This window comes from Conger conger, chromosome 10 (genome assembly GCF_963514075.1).
Source record: "Conger conger chromosome 10, fConCon1.1, whole genome shotgun sequence".
Taxonomy (NCBI): Eukaryota; Metazoa; Chordata; class Actinopteri; order Anguilliformes; family Congridae; genus Conger; species Conger conger.
In genome coordinates, this window is record NC_083769.1 from 28,596,314 (window position 1) to 28,620,057 (window position 23,744).

At 45.4% G+C, this 23,744-nt stretch overlaps 2 protein-coding genes and 1 long non-coding RNA gene across 4 annotated transcripts in view; all 3 read left to right on the plus strand.

Moving 5' to 3' along the window:
* The window catches only part of prpf6 (PRP6 pre-mRNA processing factor 6 homolog (S. cerevisiae)), a 21,119-nt gene extending 12,730 nt beyond the window's left edge, over nt 1–8,389 (plus strand). Inside the window, exons 14-21 of the mRNA XM_061257276.1 lie at nt 141–279; nt 2,262–2,381; nt 3,625–3,801; nt 3,941–4,074; nt 4,341–4,432; nt 6,252–6,366; nt 6,451–6,577; nt 7,128–8,389. Of these exons, the coding sequence (XP_061113260.1) occupies nt 141–279; nt 2,262–2,381; nt 3,625–3,801; nt 3,941–4,074; nt 4,341–4,432; nt 6,252–6,366; nt 6,451–6,577; nt 7,128–7,280 (1,057 nt within the window). The 3' untranslated portion in view covers nt 7,281–8,389. The remainder of the gene's footprint in view (nt 1–140; nt 280–2,261; nt 2,382–3,624; nt 3,802–3,940; nt 4,075–4,340; nt 4,433–6,251; nt 6,367–6,450; nt 6,578–7,127) is intronic.
* A 696-nt stretch (nt 8,390–9,085) lies between these two features.
* LOC133139178 (uncharacterized) lies at nt 9,086–12,834 on the plus strand. Of its 2 annotated transcripts, XR_009709792.1 has the most exons (6): nt 9,086–9,706; nt 10,704–10,841; nt 11,085–11,182; nt 11,267–11,323; nt 11,446–11,586; nt 11,693–12,834. It is a non-coding gene; the product is annotated as an uncharacterized LOC133139178 (long non-coding RNA). The 2 variants fall into 2 exon arrangements; XR_009709791.1 differs by lacking the exon at nt 11,085–11,182 and having other exon boundaries at nt 9,098–9,706.
* A 127-nt stretch (nt 12,835–12,961) lies between these two features.
* aar2 (AAR2 splicing factor) lies at nt 12,962–16,394 on the plus strand. Its single transcript, XM_061258257.1, has 4 exons — nt 12,962–13,085; nt 13,694–14,455; nt 14,893–15,122; nt 15,429–16,394. Exons 2-4 carry the CDS (start codon nt 13,696–13,698, stop codon nt 15,594–15,596), a joined length of 1,158 nt encoding a protein of 385 aa, XP_061114241.1. The 5' UTR covers nt 12,962–13,085; nt 13,694–13,695; the 3' UTR covers nt 15,597–16,394.
* The last annotated feature ends 7,350 nt before the right edge of the window (nt 16,395–23,744 follow it).

Consider the following 23,744-nt stretch of genomic DNA (forward strand, 5'->3'; position numbering starts at 1 on the left):
GAGTGTTGCAACCGGAAAAGCTATGGTTGTAACAGGGTTGGGTGCGTTTAAGAGAGCTGCTGGATGTCTTTCCATTGCTATTCTTTTCTGTCTCGTTTTCAATCATTCTGCCTCTGCCTCTGCCTCTCCCTCTGTCTCAGGGAGTCGCTGGAGGCCCTGCTACAGAGGGCAGTTGCTCACTGTCCCAAAGCAGAGGTCTTGTGGCTAATGGGTGCAAAGTCCAAGTGGCTGGCGGAGGACGTGCCTGCAGCCAGGAGCATCCTGGCCCTGGCCTTCCAGGTGAGAGCTCCAGCATTACATTACATTAGTCATTTAGCAGAAGATTTTATCCACAGCGATGTGCAATAAAGTGTGCTGAAGACCCTAGAGGAAAGTACAGTTCCAAATCCTAGAGTGATCACTTAGATAAAACTTGAACCCTTGAAGAATAATCATACAGCGCTTCACTTTTCCCACATTTTCTTAAAATTCTACACACAACACCCCCATAATGACAACATGAAAGAAGTTTTTTTGAAATTTTTGCAAATTTATAAAAATAAAAATAAAAAAAAAATCACATGTACATAAGTATTCACAGCCTTTGCTATGAAGCTCAAAATTGAGCTCAGGTGCATCCTGTTGCCACTGATCAACCTTGAGATGTTTCTACAGCTTAATTGGAGTTAATTCAGTTAATTGGACATGATTTGGAAAGGCACACACCTGTCTATATAAGGTCCCACAGTTGACAGTGCATGTCGGAGCACAAACCAAGCATGAAGTCAAAGGATTTGTCTGTAGACCTCCGAGACAGGATTGTCTCAAGGGACAAATCTGGGGAAGGGTACAGAAAAATTTCTGCTGCTTTGAAGGTCCCAATGAGCACAGTGGCCTCCATCATCCGTAAATGGAAGAAGTTCGGAACCACCAGGACTCTTCCTAGAGCTGGCCGCCCGTCTAAACTGAGCAATCGGGGAAGAAGGGCCTTAGTTAGGGAGGTGATCAAGAACCCGATGGTCACTCTGTCAGAGCTCCAGCGTTCCTCTGTGGAGAGAGGAGAACCTTTCAGAAGGACAACCATCTCTGCAGCTATCCACCAATCAGGCCTGTATGGTAGAGTGGCCAGACGGAAGTCACTCCTTAGTAAAAGGCACATGGCAGCCCGCCTGGAGTTTGCCAAAAGGCACCTGAAGGACTCTCAGACCATGAGAAACAAAATTCTCTGGTCTGATGAGACAAAGATTGAACTCTTCGGCGTGAATGCCAGGCGTCATGTTTGGAGGAAACCAGGCACCGCTCATCACCTGGCCAATACCATCCCTACAGTGAAGCATGGTGGTGGCAGCATCATGCTGTGGGGATGTTTTTCAGCGGCAGGAACTGGGAGACTAGTCAGGATTGAGGGAAAGATGAATGCAGCAATGTACAGAGATATCCTGGATGAAAACCTGCTCCAGAGCGCTCTCGACCTCAGACTGGGGCGACGGTTCATCTTTCAGCAGGACAAGGACCCTAAGCACACAGCCAAGATATCAAAGGAGTGGCTTCAGGACAACTCTGTGAATGTCCTAGAGTGGCCCAGCCAGAGCCCAGACTTAAATCCGATTGAACATCTCTGGAGAGATCTGAAAATGGCTGTGCACCGACACTCCCCATCCAACCTGATTGAGCTTGAGAGGTGGAATGGGCGAAACTGCCCAAAGATAGGTGTGCCAAGCTTGTGGCACCATATTCAAAAAGACTTGAGGCTGTAATTGCTGCCAAAGGTGCATCAACAAAGTATTGAGCAAAGGCTGTGAATACTTATGTACATGTGATGTCTTAGTTTTTTTATTTTTAATAAATTTGCAGAAATTTCAAAAAAACTTCTTTCATGTTGTCATTATGGGGTGTTGTGTGTAGAATTTTAAGGAAAAAAATGAATTTATTCCATTTTGGAATAAGGCTGTAACATAACAAAATGTGGGAAAAGTGAAGCGCTGTGAATACTTTCCGGATGCACTGTATAACAGCACCAGCATTGGAAACCATTTTGTAATAGCACAGTCCGCTCCCCCACATTCACATGCATGCTTAACTCTTTTCCAGGGGTCGCTTACCCCAACGTTCTACACGGTCTGTGGTGCGACCTTAGAGCAAGGCTCTCGTGATTCACATTCGTGTGTTGAAACCTCAGGACACCCGTAACCGTTAGACGTGCCTGTGTTTCATTGTAACCATGGCCTGTTGCTGTTGTGTAATAGATATTTCTCTCCATTTTTCCCCTCTCCTCCTCGCAGGCGAACCCCAACAGTGAGGAGATCTGGCTGGCAGCTGTGAAGCTGGAGTCGGAGAACAATGAGTATGAGAGGGCCCGTCGGCTGCTGGCCAAGGCCCGCAGCAGTGCTCCCACCGCCCGGGTGAGGACCAGCGGGGACGCTCGCAGGGGAAATATGAGCCCGACCGGGGCCAGGGAGACGTGCATAAGTGCAGTTTCCATAGCTTGCTTCTTTTTTAGATTACATGTGCGACCACAACACTTGAGACTTTCTTTCCCTCTTGCGGAAACCTCTCACTCGCTGTCATAAAGAACTCTTAAATGTGCTTATTTATCTTTGGGAGATTAATGAGGAACTTTTCCAACCACTTACAAGGTCATTTATCTTAAATTCTGCTCAACATAAGTGTGTGTGGGAGGGAGCCCACAATCCTTGGGGACATTTCCAAATGCTTTGGCCCAGATGTGCATTGACGTCCACTGAGCGCGTCGGTGGAGAGCGCATTCCAAATGCATGCGTGTCATTCTGGGCTTTAAAGGCTGGCTAATATGCACATTTCAAAAAGTAAGTATCACAGTGTGGATAGATATGCAGGGCAATTGGTAACCATTGAAAGACAAATTCTAAGAGGCTTGTTAATCCCAGAAAAGGACAAAATTTCCATTCGGAAGTGGAGTCTTTTACTGTGGTAGAAGTTGGATGATAAAACGGCAAAAAGACACACTTCTACACAAATCTAAACATGGTCCAGACCTCCCTGCTATGAGTTTGGTGTAGATGGATAGCATGTCTCCTGTAGCACTGTCTTGTGTTTATGTAAGCACGTCGAATTTGACAGTTTTAAATTGTCAAGCCCAGGCCTGTGAACCACATTCGGGAAAAGCTTTGGCAGCTTCATAAGTATCAAGTGAGCATACGCCCTGGAGGTGTTGCACCGTGCCACCTGAACTCAGTAATTATGACATGAACTGTTATTGTTATGCTGAAGTCTTTATACTTATTTATTGAAACCCTCAAGACATACTAGGCCAATTACTTAGTTTCATCTGGTGAAATTACTTTTGTAAATTTTCTCAATATTGGGTGCTTCTCTGCGCATGTCTATTAAGTAGGGAGGCTATCATGGACTGATGGCACTTCAGCAGGTGGGAATTCATTTTTATGGCTCAAGCACAATAAGTTAGTTTTCGCTAAGCATTGCATACCTTTCAATGTAATAATGAAATAGCTGAGGGATTGTTTTGATATCGGTGTACAGCAGATTGATTGAGATGGAAAGGGATATCCAGATGAAAGAGCAGGTCATACAGATGACTACGTGCAGTCAGCAGCAGGGTCATCTCCAGGGGGCTGGTTGTGAGCTCTGTGCACCTGTCTGCTCCAGGTCTTTATGAAGTCGGTGAAGCTGGAGTGGGTGCTAGGCAACATCGAGGCAGCCCAGGAGCTGTGCACTGAGGCCCTGAAGCACTATGAGGACTTCCCCAAGCTGTGGATGATGAGGGGCCAGATCGAGGAGCAGTCTGGGCCCATGGACAAGGCCAGGGAAGCATACAACCAGGGGGTGAGCCATCATTCTGGAAGCTTAAGTCGCTTAAAATACTGCTCTGTTGTCATGAAGCTTTGGGAAGATGGCTCTGATTGGTCGTTAATTGGAATGGAGGTTTGATGTCTAAACCCTTTCCCTGCTTTGCTTTGGACAGCTGAAGAAGTGTCCTCATTCCATCTCCCTTTGGCTACTGCTGTCCCGGCTGGAAGAGAAGGCAGGCCAGCTGACCCGCGCCCGAGCTATACTGGAGAAATCCCGTCTGAAAAACCCCCAGAACCCAGATCTGTGGTGAGAGCTGGCTGACATAACACACGCACACACACCTACACCAATATACTCAGGCAAGCACAGGCACACGCACCTACACCAATATACTCAGGCAAGCACAGGCATACACACACACACACCTACACCGATATACTCAGACAAGCACAGGCACACACACTTGTACAGATATAATCAGGCAAGCACAGGCAAACACACATGCACCTACACAGGCAAGCACAGGCATACACATAGATTAAGTGCAGTTGTATGTGTTATTTTGTGCTCAGGCTGGAGTCTGTAAGGCTGGAGTACAGGGCTGGACTGAAGAACATCGCAAACACACTGATGGCTAAAGCCCTGCAGGAATGCCCCAACTCAGGTGAGGACGCTTTTTACTTTCACTTTCCCCAGCTTCGCTTGTCTCTGTTCTCAATCGGAATCCCTGACATTACTCTTCTCATCCTTCTCTAACTGTCCAGAACTGGAATTGATTACCTTATCTCATGCTCATAGATTCCGCAGCTGTGCACATGCATGCATGACAGTTTGTCAGCCATTTTTATACAGTATGTGCCTAATAGCTTTGATATACCTTATCAATCAACAAGCAAAGCACTGTTTCTTAAATCAAACCAGAGGAGTTTCAATCGTGTATCTTGGGTGATTATTTTCCTCATCAATACAAGCTGTGACTAACATATTTGTACAAAAAGGAAATTGAGCAAGCTTTGCAGGAATTTTGTGCTTGAAAGTTTGCACATGGCAAGATAACTGATTTTATGCAAGATGTCAGGTCTTGGGTTGAACTAAAGCTTTTTATTACTCGGTCTGCTTTTTCTGGACTCTGGACACAAAAAGCTCTAAACAGTTCATAAAGTAATTACAGTGCAAGATTCAAAAGTATGAGCATATTGCTTTTAAATGAGATTTCGGAGATGTGTCATTTGTGAGTGTGTGAGTGAGTGTGTGAGTACTTGTGCCAAAATATATAAATTAGAAATCTCAGAGAGAGGGAATTAATCTTACTGGATGCATTCAAATATTGCAGTGCTGCATTTTATTCAATTTATTTTCATAATCATGGCAGTGTTAGCCAAGTTGTGTGAAGGTGTTAGCTAATGTGTTTGTATTCTCGGGAGGAGAATTGACAAAAGAGCAGGCATCGTTTCCCATGCACAGCCATCACCAGAATGAAGGTGAACTGTGCCATTTCCATCATATCACCTTTCCAGAGAGGCTTATCACTTTAGAGATTTGTCAGGCACTCTTATCCACTCTAATCAATTACTATTAGTTTGCATGACTTTAATCACAGTAGTTTGCTATTGATCATATGTTCTTATCTGGAGTTGCAGCATATGTTTTATTATATACCTATTGAGCTAGAAAGGCAGAGGTTGCTATTACAAATGGTATAAGGCCATTAAGAATATAATTATGCTATTACAAACCTAAAGTGTCAGAATTAAGAAGTGACCCATCCTCTTGTCAGAAGCCAAAATTGTATGAAATTTTTAGCTTTAAATATCTATTAATAATTTACCGTCCCTTAAATAATATTGTTTTTTGTTGTCAATTGGATGACATGTTATGCCACATAATTGAAAAAAATTACACAGAAGGTTATTTCAAAGGTATTGAATGAATATCTAACAGCCATATGCAGTATTATGCAAATGGCAGTTCTAGAGAAATACCACCACTTTCTTTCCAAGCGATGGCGGTATTGGTACGTGAATATTTTGTTGTGGTTACTGCCACACTCAGCCTTGGGTAGGTGGAGTTTTGGGAAGTTATTGTCCAGTTGCACAGTCAGTTCCTCAAAGTTGCCGTGAAGGTTTCTTCATCTAGCGCTCCCGCTTTCCTCGCCGTTGAGTCTTGCCGGAAATGGGAATATTTTGTGGAAATACCCTTCTTTTTTACAGGCAAACAAAGCATAAGTATGTTGCTGTTGTCTTACCCAATAATTAGCCATTAGCAGGCCTTTTTGCACCACTGATAGGATTGTTGACTTCTAAGGGTTTCTAATTTAGGTGTATTTCTATTCTGTGTTAGCTGACCTTTGAAAACTACAGAAAAGTATATAAAATGTTTTTCTTTTTTCTTTTGTTTCCCATGACGTAAATTGTTTAGGGTTTCCTTAGTTTTTTGATACCTGGAGGAGCTGGTATATATCTGCAATGCTTTTCCCTCCTCAGGGATTCTGTGGGCGGAGGCGGTGTTCCTGGAGGCCAGGCCTCAGAGGAAGACCAAGAGTGTGGATGCGCTGAAGAAGTGTGAGCACGACCCCCACGTCCTGCTCGCGGTCGCCAAGTACGTTCCACACAGACCCCTCTCCCGTGGACTCCACACCTGATCCCTGGCCTCTGACTGTGTCCATTCTCACTTCCCACACAGACTGTTCTGGAGCGAACGCAAGATAACCAAGGCCAGAGAGTGGTTCCTGCGGACGGTCAAAATCGAGCCTGATCTCGGAGACGCCTGGGCGCTGTTCTACAAGTTTGAGCTGCAGCATGGAACAGAGGTATGGACAGTACAGCATTTGGGGCTTTAAATGGGTGTGTTGTGTGTGCAAAAAATACTACTGCATGTTTGTATGTGGTGTCTGTGCATGCCTTCATGTGTGTGTGGGGTGTCTATATGTGTGCGATGTGTTTGTGCATGTGAGGTGTCTGTGTGTGAGTGTGTATCTGAATCTGTGTGCAGTGTGTGAGGGTGTGTGTGTGGGGGGGAGGGTGTGTATTTGTGTAAGAGTGTTCATGCGCAAGGTGTCTTTGTGTAAGTGTGCATGCATGTACGATGCATATTGCCATGTGTGTGTGCTGGGGGTGTGTGTGTGTGTGAGAGTGCGTGTGGGCATGTGAGGTGTGCTGGGGGTGTGTGTGTATGAGAGTGCGTGTGCGATGCGTGTTGCCGTGTGTGTGCTGGGGGTGTGTGTGTGTGAGAGTGCGTGTGGGCATGTGAGGTGTGCTGGGGGTGTGTATGTGTGCGATGTGTGAGTGTGTGCGTGCGTGTGTGTGAGTGTGGTGAATGCGCAGCAGGCACCTCCTCATGCTGGAGTGTGTGTGTCTCAGGAGCAGCAGGCGGAGGTGCGGAAACGCTGTGAGAACGCTGAGCCTCGTCACGGGGAGCTGTGGTGTGCCGAGTCAAAACACATCCTCAACTGGCAGAAGAAGATCGGCGAAATCCTGGCCCAGGTTGCTGCGAAGATCAAGAACACCTTCTGAGCCAATCGGCACACCTCCTTCTGGTGTCACGCCAGCACTGTGTATCTCTCTCTGGGACTGCATGTTTCATTCTTCTCATCCTTCTGCATTACAGAGGGCATGTACACACCACAATCTGGTCGTAATTTTAATTTTGGGTAATGTAGTTATACACTCACAAATTCCACAATGTACAGTGCACACATCCTTGAAATGGAGCTAACATTGTTTTTCTTAAAGTTCTCATATTTCAAAGGGATCTGGACAAAAATAATAAGGGGCTGATTTAAATATTCAAAGAACAATTCAAAGTTCTGTCTATTTTGTATTTATATGCATTTCAGTGCAAAGTGCGTTCCTCTGTCCAATTACATCAGCATACCCATTAGCAGTGATGGCACTGAACACCCAACGAGGCTGTTATGTTAATGTAGGGGGCAATTATGGTGGATTTTGAGATAGTTATATTGTGTTGTTTGTCAAGATGTTTTGATTCCAGGGTGAATACAAGTTGGCTTATTATTTTTGTGAATATTACTAAAACTGACTTCACTTGCCATTCGAATACTGTTTTGGAGCTAAGAAAGCTACGAGCTTTGGTTGTTTGGGAACAACCAAACACTTTTAGGTTTTTGCCTAATGAAAAATATACACACATTACGAGCTTTCTTAGCTGGACAATTTAGCCAATTTTTGCAAGCTATTTACTTCCAAATATTAGTGTAGGCTGGCTTCCCATAAACTAAACTTTCCTTTATGAATTACAAAAGTCATGCAAAAATAATCAGCATTTCTCTTTTTGATGCTGGTGGATAGTTTTTATTTGCTACAAGTAAAAGCATTGCTGGAAGCTATTACTTGGTTACCTAGTTGGCTCTTGTACATGCGAGCATGATATTAGTGTTGCAGCGTTTCACCCACTATTTGTCACCGAGTTTCTGGCATAGTGATGCAGTTTGGGCTATGCCCTCACTCACATAGCCCAAATGTCACATCTTGATTCCTCTTGCCCAAATATATTTTGTACACCCTTTATGTATAAATGACTGCTTCACTTTGTGGCTGTGATCTGTAATGAGTATTATGTGAGTAGATGAGTAATAAAAAAAAAAAACCTTTGTAAGAAATCATGCTTTTGTATTTAAATGTTTGATGATGCATTTACTATTTTGTTTCAGAAGAATTGGGGTCCGTGCCTGAAGTCTCATCGTTGTTTCTGCAAGCAGCATTATTAGATTACTTCAGGCAACTTGGTTACACATTACTTGAAATTGATACTTTGTAGCAATTTTAATACTTTTGTAAGGACTACATAAAGCGTCCTAGCAGTTTCTTTATCAATGTTCATTGTTCACTGCATTACCGCACCATAGTCCAAATGTTAATATGGTATATTCGTCATGTATGCTCATGACAATACTAAATGGATATTATTTTGTTTATAATGGTACCCACGGCAAGTAGTGTTGCCAGGATCTCCGCTGTGAGTAAAATGTCAAAGTTCGCTTTTCAGTGCTCTTTATTTAGCACTACACCAACATGCACCAATGTTTTGAATTAAGTTTTAAATGGAGGGTTTTATTTGTATAGACCAGGACAAACAATTATCGCGCAAGAGTAGAGTTCTGCAGGGCAGAAATTAACTCGCCCACAGACTGACCAACTGGGACAATCTGCGATCTTGATATGATCGGAAGGCAATGACCTGCTTGGGAAACGGCGTTTTTGCCTCCAAGCAATGTCGTCCACCTGTAGACTAGCCTATAGCCAACGTAGGGTAAACCAATTTTGTGTAAATCGGGTATTTGATGGGCAAAACTCGAAAATGAAAAATTACAGCCGTTAAAACGGTTGCATTTCTCTGATACATATGAGGCTACAATGTAACGGATGTTATGTTTTTGTTTTTTTCGCTCGCCAGCTGATTGCTCATTATATTCCACCTGTGCCATTTACCTGTTCCATTAGTGTGCTGTTCCCAGACACTTTCCCTTAACCTACAACGAAACCGAAAGAGTAGGCTAGCCTCTAGCGATAATTCACGGAAGTTTACGGGACTTGATCAGACTGGAGCTGGGTTGAAATCCTAAACCCATCGGCAACAATCCATGACGGGGAAAGAAATTAGAGCTACTGAAGACAAATCGGCTATGTTGGAAGACTCCAAGTTCAGTGGCACATTGGGAATCCGCCGGCCGACACGTTGATTTTAGATGTAGGCTGCAGTCTACAGATATAACTTTACGTAACCATAGCGGTACGTGAAAACTGGAATAACTTTTGAACTAGGCTACTCAACGAACAAGCTTTGTGATACTATCCACGGAAATGTGAATTCGTGACCAATGCCGTCGCAGCCCGACAAAGACCTGCTGCAGCTGCTGTGGCTGATTCACAGAGAATGGGATTCTCACGTTTGAGGATCACCCAATAGACAATGATAAATGGTAGGTGATCTGTTGCATGGATTCAGGTCTCCTCTGCTATTAGAAATATGGCAATAGCCTATCTTAGGTTCTGAACATCTGCAAATAGCCTACAGGGGAGACCGGGGAACAACCAAAAACTTCATTAGGTTTTTGCCTAATGAAAAATATACACGCCTTAGAGCAATTTTTTTCATCCAAATAGAAGATACGGGTATTTGCTATGATTATAGAACACCAGAACAGTTCTAGGACATTCCTGGCGATTACAGTTCAGTCGAAAGCAGCTGGTGTGAAATTGATCCAACGTGCCCCAGCTACGGGGCAAGTTGAAACAGCATCCAAAATGTTGGAAAACGGAAAGCCTTTATTTTAATACAAGTCAAAAGCTCGTGAATCCAACATTTCTTACCGTTTAAAATGTTCATCTGAAAATTGTCTTGTAGAAATTGTTTATAATGTCTGTACTAACGGCATGTGACACCATTTAGCTATATTAAATTGATGTCTCGGAAGAAATTGATAAGAGCGAGTAGCTACTAAATCGGACTGAATAAATGCATGTCTACACTTAATATATAACGTTACATTAAAAGTTATTGGGGCTGATCGAGGGCACGTTGATGAAGTTTTCAAATAGTCCTGCCACTCACGCATGAGAAGCGTGTTATGATAATACCTTAGTGAAAACAAATGCAACTTTGCAAAATCCCCATGTTTCAACATAGCCCGTGTTCGTTTGTGCCCCGGTGTCCTCAACGTTTTTTCTCTAAAGTCTTTTGTAGCTACATTTACACTGGAGGAAGGTCGAGTGACCACAGATGGTGTGGTGTTTATTATTATTACTAGTTAAACACATTTGGAATGTACGTTATGATTGGTGCGACCAATTAGAACTTAACCTAATGCAATCACCGAATTACGTAATGTAATCATAGTGTAGGTAATACTTCAGCTCAGTTTCTTCAAATGTATATGATTCCATAGAAAGTTCATTTATGAATTCATTCCCATTTAGTGTGTCTCCAGGCAGGTGCTCTGTGTCTTTGTGGTAACGGTGTTCCTTGTGAGCATAACCTACAGCAGACGAAAATGCAACTACCCAGAGATACTCAGCAGTTACAAAGAGCTGATTTTCATTGAACTCCTGAATCTGGTATGTATAATAACATGTGTTAGCATACATTGCAATAGCCTATATCATTCCAATGCATATGCGCATTTCCCGCGCAGTGGAGATCGTCCGCAATAACTACTATGTTCTCTTATTTCTCCGGTAAAACACTGATGTAGTTTATTTTTCGGACGTTGGTTCGGAAGAATTGTCCCTTTACTTATGTGCTGAATTAATTTAATTTGCTGTCCTGTGACCAAACAAAACTCTCCTTATGCGTTGTAGGCCCTACTACTATCTACTCTACCCTATCTTCTGGTCATATATGTGTGAATGTTTAAGGTGCCATTCAGGAGTTCGGTTGTATGCCTTCACATTTAAGTGTAAGCTTACATTATATTGTATCAGTTCTTCACTGCCCTCTATTGGTTAGATTGTCACCTTACAATTCGCCACTTTTCTTACAGAATCTTACTGGACCTTACACTTCATCCAAGCAAAATGACCGGTGTCCCTCCGGAAAGGTGACCTGTGTGTGTGCGCGTGTGTGCGTGTGGTTTCCTTTTGGGAGAGTCGGTTAGCAGGTGCAGAAGGTAACCCACTTAATTAATTAATAATGTAACAGAACCATGTGTTTTCATTGTAGGTACATCGTGTCCTGAGTTCAATATATGGCATGACTCAATTGTTCAAGTGCCAAGATAAAGGCAAGTGGTATCGTCAATTAAGATGGCCTGTGGAAAGAATGGGACGGCTGATCAGACAGAAATGCAGACACGCTGATCTAGTAAGGCATTTAACAAAAGCAAATACTACTGTGTTGTTCTGTAATCTTGTAATGTGCTGTAATTATGTTTCTGAATAAGTCATGCCTATTCTTCTACTATTTTCAGGTGAAAGGACAGAATAAAACATCTTGTAAATCTGGAAAAGTCTTGAAGGGCAGAAGGAAGAAAAAGAAGCTTATTGAGGCACTAGTACTATGTTGGCAAAAGTTGCAGAGCATTTACATTCCGAAGCCACAAAGGAGAAGGAGGCCGTGAACCAACCATTGCTTTCAAAGGACTTATACACTCACTGAGCACTTTATTAGGTAGATCTGTACACAAGCTTCTTAATGCAAATTTTGAATCAGCCAATCAGCCGGTCAGATGTTTTTCAGACCAAATATCAGAATGGGGAAGAAATGTGATCTAAGTGACTTGGTACCAGACAGGGTGGTTTAAGTATCCCAGAAACCGCTGATCTTCTGGGATTTTCACACTCAGCAGTCTCTAGAATTTGCAAAGAATGGTACAAAAACATCCATTGAGCAAAAGTTTTGCAGGCAAAAACGCTTTCTTAATGAGGGAGGTCGGAGGAGAAGGGCTAGGGCTGACAGGAAGGTGACAGTAATGCAAATAACCACACATTATGTGGTATGCAGATGAGCATCTCGGAACACACGTCAAACCTGTAAGTGGATAAGCTACAGCAGCAGAAGACCAATATGTAATAAATAAAAAAAAGTAAAATAAAATAAAAAAACCTAATAAAGTGCTCTCGGACTGTATATAGTGTACCCAAGGGGTTTCCAGGAAATATTACTGTCATCATTTTTATATTGAATGTGTCAACTGTATTTTATGTGGATGATGTTCATGAAATACATGTTCATGATTCTGTATGCATTGTGATGTATGAATATTATTTTAAGAACTGTATTACTCATATGGTGCAATTTATATAGTTGATTGTGTACAATATGTAATTAAGATTTAAAGATGTACTTCATTTGGAAAGGTTCAACCCTGGCAGGCACGGACAGTAAACTAGTTTTCCATTTGAAAAATATGGTATTCACACTATGGTTTTTACATGACAACAGCCAAATGAAAACAAAAATATCTGAAAAGCTATTACTGAATCTTAATGCTGGCTGTAATACAATGTGTACTTTCACAAATTATCACGCTAGAATATTAGAAAACGTATTCTACACTTCCCAGTGAGAAAATTTGTTGTGACCTTCTTGCATTAAAGGTTAATGTCTAAATATTGCTTCTTTGTATTCATTTATCTGATTCGTGCTTAATACAAAAATGTTTTTTGCACGAATTTGGTCGAATTGTGTCTTTAGTCAAATTGTGGTAAAATGTACCGGAACCTTTGTGACAGTATTTGCTAATCCCAAACGGGGACCGGAAGTTGCGGGACATTCCTTGCACACAAACGTTTGACGACGCCAGCTAGCTGCATGCATTTCATTTAACTACCAATACCAAGCTGGAGTAAATAAGGCGGAAGGTAACAGTTCCTGGTAGCGGTTGAAAGTTTAAAATGAGTTTAAGTGTGGACTCTTTGTATTTGGAAACCAGAAATATTTTTACTGTGATATGTGGCATGCTAACAAAGATAGCTAGCGAACTTGTCACCTGTAACAGGCTAACTTAGCTAGCTTGCCAACTTAATTGCGAAAGCTAAGTCAGTGTCACTTGTGTCATTTTTTGTTAATCTTTTATAAATGTTTTAAATGTCTATACGTTGAAAGTTTCGGATGCCTGATGGTTTCCACACGGAACTGGCCTGTGGTTGATGCAAAATATCTGGCTCATCTGCTAGTTGGCTAACTAGCTAAATTAGGCTAGTTACCGTGATAAAAATGAGCTAGCTAACGTTGGACAAATGCAGATCATGTATTGGCCGTGAACTACCTAGCTCAAGTGTCAATTTGATTGTTGACGATAAAAACTACAAGCTAGCTAATAATGCACAACAGTAATTGAATAAATAAATGGATATAACATCACCGTTATGAAAGAAAGTGACACTTCATTTAGTAGGTAGTACCTAAGTTTGCTGTGGCTAACTAAATGCTTGATAGCCTATGTAAATAACCGCTTTCTTGTTGACAGAGATGGCAGGAGTGGATATGGACCCGGAGCTGGCGCGTAGCTTGTTTGAAGAAGGAGCTACGTTGGTGCTTCTGGGGGTCCCTGAGGGCACTGAGCTGGGCATAGACTATAAGAGTTGGCAGGTTGGACCGCGCTTCCGTGGGGTGAAGATGATCCCACCTGGTCTTCACTTTCTGCATTATAGCAGCGTCGATAAACAGAGTGGCGTGGAGATGGGCCCGAAAACAGGACTCTTCATGTACCTCCAGCCCCGTGAGGTGCGATTGGCTCAATGGAACCAGAAAGAAGAGGACCTGGATTTCTCTGCCTCTCAGAACCAGGAAGAGGTTAGCAGAGTGAAGGCGGGCTTGCGCGACCTGGATCCTTTTCTGGGACCGTACCCGTATGAAACCATGCGCAAGTGGGTCTCTCTAACAGACAAGCTAACTGAAGAAGTTGCGAGCAGTCTGCAGCCCCTTAGCGGCAGGATCCTCGCCTTCAGCGACGTGATGCCAGAGCTGAATCTGACCCACACAAAAGATAGAGAGGAGCACAACCTTCCTCGTAACGACACCGAGTGCACGAGCATGCGCGAGGGACTGGAGCGGCTTCCCCGCATGAAACTGAGGCCTGGCACGGAGCTACGCTTCTCGGACATCCCAAAACAGACATACCCCGAAGGAGCCACGCCGGCGCAGATAACTCAGTACAGCATGGACCTAAGTTATGCGCTGGACTGTCTGTTGGAGAAGCACTACGGCCAGGAGCCACTGCACGTTCTTGGTGAGCATCTGTTGATACCTTTGTGGTGAAAAATGAACTTCAGTGAACTCAGTATTTGCTTTGAACAAATTATTAGACATTCAGTCCTGGTTTAACCACAGTGCTGAGAATCAGTTTTAAAATAACATTTATTTGATTCACAATCGGTATGGTTAGTCACAAAATAAAATTTACTGGACACATGGTTCCTATCTGAGGGACTTTGCCTCAGTGCACCTTTGGTCAAATAGTCAACCATACTGCAGTAAATATGCTTCATACTGGTTTTATAGTTTGTGTTTGATTTCAGTGCTAAATTATTGTATTGCCCTGACCACTGCTATTTCTGAGCATAGGCCTATGTGATTTAAATGGCCTGGACGGTTCATATGATTTTAAGTTTGGAGCTTTGTTATGTGTTGATAGTCTGTTGAAGGGGGTTTATGTTTCTGCCGAAGGCGAGCTGCAGTTTGCCTTTGTGTGCTTTCTGATCGGGAATGTGTACGAGGGCTTCGAGCACTGGAAGAGACTACTGGCGCTGCTGTGCCGAGCGGAAACGGCTATGCACACGCGCCGCGACCTGTACCTGGGCCTCATCGCGGTGCTCTACCACCAGTTGGGAGAGATCCCGTCCGATTTCTTTGTGGACATCGTTTCCCAGGACAACTTCCTCACCTCCACACTGCAGGTCAGTGGAGAGCCCCGTTCTGTGTAGTTCAACTCGCTGAACATGCTCCCCGTGTCCACTAGAGGGCAGTGAGCCATTATTTACAGTCAGATCAAAACTGCCCTTCGTATGTCTTTGTCTGACCGAACTCCTGTATTCAGAGCATGGCCCCTCTATTGGCAAAAAGAAGACCTGTGCCTTTACCTGTAACTGTATGTGTATGTGTATTTCATTTGAGGATGAAGATACATTGACAATATAGAATTGGTCAATTTCTAGAAGCTGTAGTATTACTCTAAACTGTGCCTCCATTTTGTCTTTGTGCAGGAGTTCTTCCAGTTCGCCACTGGCCCTGGTGTGGATGGCACACTACGGAAGCGAGCAGAGAAGTTCAAAGCCCACCTGACCAAGAAGTTCCGCTGGAGTTTCGAGGTGGACCCTGAGGAATGCGCCCCTGTGGTGGTGGAGCTGCCAGAAGGGGTCGCCCTAGAGTGACTGTAGTGGGGGTGGGGGCGAAGGTCTGAGCACTGTCTGCCATAAGTGGGACTTCTCCTGGTTGTAACGACTTCAATGGAAAAAGTAGTTTGTGGGAATTTTGAATGCAGAATGTGCATTGCTCCCCATGGAATGATGCGACTGGATCATAACTGTCGGAACCAAGGAGGATTCTCATGTGAACTGGGCGTGGGATTGTATTCGAATATCTCTTTGCGTGACACCACTCTTCAGTGACAGAGGCATGGATGCGAAGACATTCTTGTGAACAAAGATGGAACCAGGGAGAAAATGAATTGCAGTATGTATAGCACTTCTGCTGGATGGACACAAGAGACCAAGAGCACTTAGGCTTGAGCTATTCCAACGAAATCCAAAACAAAATGAGTTGTAACTTCTGTCCGTAGTGTACCTGGTACTTTATGTCCTGCCACACACTGTGGGTTTAAATGAAAAGAACCCGTTCCAAACAGAACTTTTGTATGCAGTAGGTAAAGATGTGTCACATAAGTTAAAATTTCTACAGCACGATCTGAATGCACAGCAGTGTGTATAGTTCCTCCCTGCTGGCTGTTGGTGTAGAACTGTGGACTGCATTGTGAAAGGATCTGCAGATATATCTGTTCTGATGCAGAGGTGGGCCACAGTGGAACAGTGACTGTGAGCTCCATTCACAGAGCCTCGGGTACTGTGACTTTTGCCCCTCATCTGAAACATCCTCCCCTCCTAACCAAGGCATTTTCCTTCAACAAACATCCATCCTGGACGTTCCTTCTAATAAAATACTTTGTATCTGTTCTTGGATTTTCTTCTTTTCTTTTTTGTTTTTAATTGATTGTGTTCACCTAGGAGTGGATTCCCAAATTTTAATGTCAAAGATCAATGCAGAGGAAAATATTGGTTGTTCCACGCAACTGTTCAAATCCACCTTGTGTTCCATGATGTGTAGAAGTTGGTTCTTCGCACTCGTATAAGGAACCACTAGGGGGCGGACTCTATTTGGTTTTGCTCCAGTGCTGAAAGTAGTTACAGTAAGCACGGTATGCCGTACCCATTTATCTGAAATGGGAAACACGCTAGCGGATGTCTTCATTTAGAATGCGTGTATTGGGTTATAAAGGTATGCCTAGGATAAGAAGCCAGAACAATTGCAGCCTGGATCTTTTTAAAGATCAATGAACTCTGTTTTGCTCAAGTGTTCCTTTCAAATCCTCTCCTCCTTTCGTTGCTATGAGCTCACAGGCCATTACTTTTGATGGAAACGAGAACCCCCTGAGACTGAATGTTAAATTACGATTCTTTCATGGCTGGCTTTTGAGCGAGTGCTCTTTTGTAGCCGCTGTCTTTGGTCGGCTTCTCGTGGGGACGGCGGTGTTTCTACCTTTCAGCCAGCGGGTGATTTATCACAGTGGCTTGTGCGGGGAGACCCTGTCACCGCGCTGGCATTCAGAGTGCCAGCGGGGAGACCCTGTCACCGCGCTGGCATTCAGAGTGCCGTCTGACCGCGAGCTGCCTTTCAGCGTGAAGGGAGCTGGAGACGCCCTGCTGTTCAGGGGGCGCGATGCTGGCCCGCCCCACAGCTCTGTCTTTCAAGCTGAAGTTAAAACATCTTTTGATGCCATTAAAGTCAAGTCGGTTCCGTCTCGGGCAACCCTCTGAGCTGGGGATTGTGGTGGAGAAGGCGGTTGATTGGCTATAACCTCATTTGTCTGGATTCAGAAGGCCTGAAAGAGGCCAGTTTGGGGGAGGTATGAGCCCCCTTTCATTAATGGACTCATTGAGGATGGAAACGGACCTTGTTGCTGCCTTCACCTTCCCTCGGCCATTCACTCACCGCTGCGTGGGCTTCCCGTCGCCGGAAGGGCGCTCGGGCCTCAGAGTTGGGAGTTTACTTTCACTTAACTGGCCAAATGCACCCTGGCTATGCAGACTCTCTAGGTACTCAATTGGGGCAATTAGTATAATGGGGTCTCCAGCGTTGCTCGACGATCCATAACCCGAAAGAGGACATATTTTTTTTCCAGTGTGTAAGTGTTTACTGCGGCTTGCCAACTCCTACTGTTTTTAATTAAAGCCACAAACAAGCACACCCGCAGGCCCACTGAGGCCTCACGCAAGGCTTCCTCACACGCCAGGCAGGGCGCGCGGGCAGCGCGAGGCCGGTGGAAGCTGCTGTCGGTACATGCAGCCCGTCTCCAGGGAGCGGTGCCTGGGAGTCGGCGGAGGGTGCCTGGCCACTCACTCGCGGGAAAAGCCTGCCATGTGAGCCCCGGAGGTTAGGGCAACCTCAAGCCCGACACCATACCCGATTACTTTCAGCTTTCCCTGCTCTTGGAAATGGCAGAAACGATTGTGTGTGAAATAGGTTTTTAAAGATATCTCGTAGCATTAAAGTGGAAAACCGCTGTCCTGAATTAAACCCCCAAACCTACAACAGCCTTCCCCAGAAGAATCCTAAGAAGAGAAAGAGTGGTGGAGGAAGGGCTCTAAGTTGACAGTGGGTTGATTTAAGCCGATGTGAACTTCCTGAGAAGAGCTAGCCAGGTGCAGAGGATTAGCGTGACGCTGGTCTGCCTGTAGAGTGAGGAATGGGATGCTGAGTGAAGGGGTTAGGGGTCCTGTCAGTGAGGATCGCCCCAGCGTGTGCCTGTCTGGCCCACCGAGGCCTTTACACTCAGCCAACCACGCGAGTGAAGGCCCAGGGCTGCCACTCCAAATTCACCTGAACCTTTCCTGTAACGGTCTTGTCGACAGATTTACTGCAATAACTCGCATCTGCTGAGCTACATCTACCTGTCATGCGGTTGTTTTGGCGTGGAACTCTTTTTCCAACATGCCCTTGTCTTGTCAGATTACATACCATACGGTATGTGGCACGTCATAAAAACAAAGCAGAAACGCATCTGTCTAAGAGTCCACTACACACGCATGCTGCATCTGCATATTAGCACTTTTATAGAGATTCATATCTCTCCACTACTCCGGCCATCTGGATGCTGTGTGGAGTTTGCTGATCCATCACTCTGTAATTGAGAAGGGAATAGGATGAAGCATTGAGACTAAAGGACATCTGGGGGAGGTGGGGGGGCAAGAATGCGCACTATTCAATTGGGGCAATTACAGCGAAATGTATCCCACAAGGAGGGGTTATCAAGTTGTTATTTCATTTTCTGTGTGTTGTTTGTAAGGGAATGAAAACTATCTTGTCTATATGTGCAGGCTTTTGCATGGAGGGGAAAAACATTTGGGCTATTACTTGTGCAACTTGAGGAATGCAAGGAATGAACCCTTGCAGAATAATATTCTATTTCTTTCATATTGTTTAGATCAGAGGTTTTCAATCACTTTTGATCCAGGGACCCCCACCCAAGGAATCACCCCCATCATAAGATAAAAAGGTTTGAGAGTTGGGAGTTGATGTTGCAATTGTGGACATTGACATTGCAATGGCTTTAGATGATTAATCGTGGCATGTCATATGTCCTGTATTGTGATTCTGACACGCTGGTATGACGTCAAAAAACAAGCCCATAAACTCACTAGCTGAGGGCAAGACTGTCTACTTGAAGCCAGCCCTGTCTCCCTCTCTGACACAGACACAGACACCCACAAACATGTGCGCACACACATGCTCAGCCCCAGTGCTTTGACAGAGCACAGTGCTTTGACAGAGGTGTAATGTGTCGTGTGTTGTGTCCTGAACAGAGCATAGCTGCAGACACTGAGCCTGGCCCTCAGTTGCACACTCCCTGAACCCTTTCCTCCGCTGTTTGGACTCTGGCCATTACATCAGACAACATGGCTGTCCTCAACAACAACAAAAACAATAATAGCAATACATTGTGTATAAATGTATGATATCCATGTTCTCTGTCTTATTAATCTGTGTTATTCAATATTTTGAGCACTGTTAGCACCTTGCATTTTTTTATTCTATTCATACCTGTTTATCGAGGCCTACTCATCATTACAATGACCTGTCAATTTTAAGGTGCTCTTACGTATGTATCTATCCATTATGCATGCGTTGCTGTTCCGTCTGCGAGAGTCCACTCCACACACTAACTTTGCTGTGGTTCAGGCAAGTCCCTGAATTCTACTGCTCTTTTGTTTGAAGAAAGTTATTTTTTCCTTTCTCAGGAAGCAAATGAGAGCAGATCCTGTTTTCTCACAGCCCCCCCCCCCCCCTCCCCCCTTAGTAAGTGTTATCATTCACTCTAGATTTCACTCAATTAGGTGCATTATGTTTGTGGGGCCTGCCCAAACTGCTGGGACACACATGGCTTTTCAGCTCTCTGCAATAGCCAGGCCCCAGAAACCCCAGAGGCCAGACCTTTGGGGGAGCTTGGGTGTATTCTCAGGGGCCGGGCCTCGTGAGCGTCAGGGGCTCCCGGACCATTTCCCTTCGAGAGGCAGCTCCTTTGGTGCTTTTCTGTGGCAAAGCGTAGTGGTAATTGAAAGGAATAGCCTGTCACACTGCACGTGCAGGCTGCTTTTAATTGAGCGAGGCCTCATGATTGCATGTGGAATAGCTCTGGGACTAGGCGCGCTGTTTGTGTGTATAATGGGTGGGGCCCGACCGCTATAGGGTGTGCTCAGTTCAGTTTCTGCCCTCCAGAGAGACATACTTCTGTTAAACAATGACATATTCATTCCCTGGACAACAGCGTTTTAATGCTGCAAGTGCATTTAGGAGATTATTCAATTGTATAACTGATTAAAGCTGACTTTTCCATCCAAACCCAGTGCGCTTTCCCATGCGTTTTCCCTTGTTCTACCTGATCCATGAAGTTGCTGAAGCGCATTCTGCACTGCAGAGCGCGGTGAGTCCCAGGGCTCTGCTTTTTACTGTACCTTGAGCGCTGAGATGTTGGGAGACCGAAAGCTTCCAGGAATTCCAGGGCGCTCTCTGTTCAGCTCCAGCACATACTGCGCACACATGGACACTTCCCCCGGCCCTGAACGTGGATCAGCACGTGCACTGTCCCCCGCACCAGCGCTCACACTGCGCTGACTGCAGTACTGTGTGTGTGTGTGCATGTGTGTGTGGGTGTCTGTGTGTGTCTGTGTGTGTGTATGTCCTGTGCTGACTGCAGTACCATGTGTGTGTGTGTGTGTGTCTGTCTGTGAGTGGCACATTCTGCACGTGCACTGTCCCCTGGACCAGCGCTGGCAGTGTGCTGACTGCAGTACCGTTTCTCTGTGTGTGTGAGAGTGGAAAATCTTGCTTTAGCGCAGGCTGATGTTGAGTAATTAAGGAACAAGGCCGTGGGCATTTGAAACTGCCGGTCCTCGGCCTGTTTGCGGGCCGCTGCTTTGTTGTGGCGCGAGGAGCAGTGGAGAACGGGAGGAGCTGGGGAGAACGTGAGGAGCAGGGGAGAACGGGAGGAGCAGTGGAGAACGGGAGGAGCTGGGGCGAACGGGAGGAGCAGGGAGAACGTGAGGAGCAGGGGAGAACGTGAGGAGCAGGGGAGAACGGGAGGAGCAGGGGAGAACATGTGGAGCAGGGGAGAACGGGAGGAGCAGGGGAGAACGGGAGGAGCTGGGGAGAACGGGAGGAGCAGGGGAGAACATGTGGAGCAGGGGAGAACGGGAGGAGCAGGGGAGAACGGGAGGAGCTGGGGCGAACGGGAGGAGCAGGGAGAACGTGAGGAGCAGGGGAGAACGGGAGGAGCTGGGGAGAACGGGAGGAGCAGGGGAGAACATGTGGAGCAGGGGAGAACGTGAGGAGCAGGGGAGAACGGGAGGAGCAGGGGAGAACATGTGGAGCAGGGGAGAACGGGAGGAGCAGGGGAGAACGTGAGGAGCAGGGGAGAACGGGAGGAGCTGGGGCGAACGGGAGGAGCAGGGGAGAACTGGAGGAGCAGGGGAGAACGTGAGGAGCAGGGGAGAACGGGAGGAGCAGGGGAGAACGTGAGGAGCAGGGAGAACGTGAGGAGCAGGGGAGAACGGGAGGAGCTGGGGAGAACGGGAGGAGCAGGGGAGAACGGGAGGAGCAGGGGAGAACGTGAGGAGCAGGGGAGAACGTGAGGAGCAGGGGAGAATGCGGCGGTGTTTGTGTCGCCACGCTGCTGAGCCGGGGGCCGTGCATGCGCACTTCAGGAGGAGAGACCTGTGGGGAGGGCTGGGAGGAACACACAGAGCCTTGTCCCTCTTCCCACAGCTGCAGGGCCCAAGCTCAGGTTTCACTGAGTGCTGCAGCATGCCTCCAAACACACACACACAGACCTGCAAGCATGCACACGCACACACACACACACACACACACACACACACACACTTGTGCACATGCCTGCATGCGCACACACATGCACATGCATGCTTGCGCACATACACACACACACACGGACATGCACGCATGCACACACATGCACACACACAGACATGCACGCATGCTTACACACACACACACACACACACGCTCACACACATGCATGCATGCACATACGCATGTACACAAACACATACCAGATAGCTCTAGCAGTGCAGATTTAATATGAGCTCTGCCCTGCTATGACCCCACCCTTTTTTCGCTGTGGCTCTCTTTACCTCAGAGTCTGAGGCCAAGGTTGCAAGCCAAATCCCTCACACATACACACGCACACACGCACACACGCACACATGTCAGCCTGGCACAGAGAGAATAGCCCCAGCACAGTAAAAAGAGTTCCACTGTTTTCTGCAGCCTGTGTAGAAACATGGAGGTGATTTGAGGTGGAGCGCATTCTGTGTTGTGATTTACCGAGGAGACTATAACTTGTATCTGGACAGGGGTTACAGAAAATTTTAATTTGAAATTTTAACTTGAAATAAAAAGTGAAAACTCATCATGAAAATAGATTCAAGTCGGGAAATTTAAATTCTGTTTAAATATTACAAATTATAATTACTGCAATACAAATTCAATCTAGATTTTGGTGGGCAGTCATTTCTGCCTATATGTTCCACCCACACCACTGCAATACTACTTGTGCCGTCACTTGTGATTAAAAGGCCCTGCTTCAACTGATGCTCTTTACTCTCTCAACATCTGGCTCTCTCCCATTTCTACACACAAGCCTCTCACAAGCTATTCTCCCGAATGTATTTTGACTGGTCAAGGTAAGATGTCCCATGTCTCAAATGATAAGCAGAAAGTCGTTTTTGGATGGTTTCTCAGTTGCCAAATTAAAATAATTGTGTGGTCTATGCATGATTTAACGGCAGCATCTCGTGGATCAATAATATCATGTCAGTGGGTTAGGGTCTGGTCCCATTGGAGCCCCCTCTCTCTCCATGGCACATTGAGACAGTCAACCCTTGACATCAATGATATGTACTTTATTTACCAGTGATTCCTTGCACTAGCAAGCTTACCGCCTATTTTAAAGAGATCCCACTATAGAGTGCGCAGACTACTGTATTTATTTTCTCCTCAAAAATAACCTGTTTTAATTTAGTCTTTGCTATATCTTTTGCCACTGTATTGCAGTTTTATCAATGTTTCTCTTAAAAAAAAAAAAAGTAACCTCAATATCTTGAAAAGTATCCTTTCTGGGAATGCAATTTAGAGTGCAGCCGAGGAAAAGTGTTTTATTGGATGTGCTATGCAGTGCTTTCCCTTGGCTGCACTCGTACGGATCATTCCTCGCTGTTTTGCTGCTCTTATGTATTCTTTGGCTTTGCTTTTTAAAGTGGTGCAAGGGGACATGTTTTGGAATATCAAAAAAACATCCTCTTCATTACGCCCTGCGGGCTTTCATGTGATGCAGTCATGTGCTGCAGGCCCTGAAGGCCACATGACCTGGACATGGGAAGAGTTACACAGGTGGTGTAGGGAGGTGTAGTTCTAGCCGTTTGAGCTAGGTGCTGACAGCAGGCCTAAAGACCATGGGTGAGTGAAAGTGAGTGTAGTACTGGGCTTATTCTGCCGGAGATTGATACCCACAGGGACTGCTGGCCCAGACCCTTTACTTCGACCCAGCTGCAGGCGGAAATTGTTTTTGGCGATGCATCATGGGTAAGCTTTCCACCAAATGAATGTGTCATGGTGAGTTGGCTTGCGGTGACGGTGCAGGTGTTTGAGCGCTGATCAAAGAGGCCAGGTCTTTCAACATGGAGCTGGGGTTGGGTCGCCCTCTCCTGTTTCAGCCACTCCTGTATCTGTCA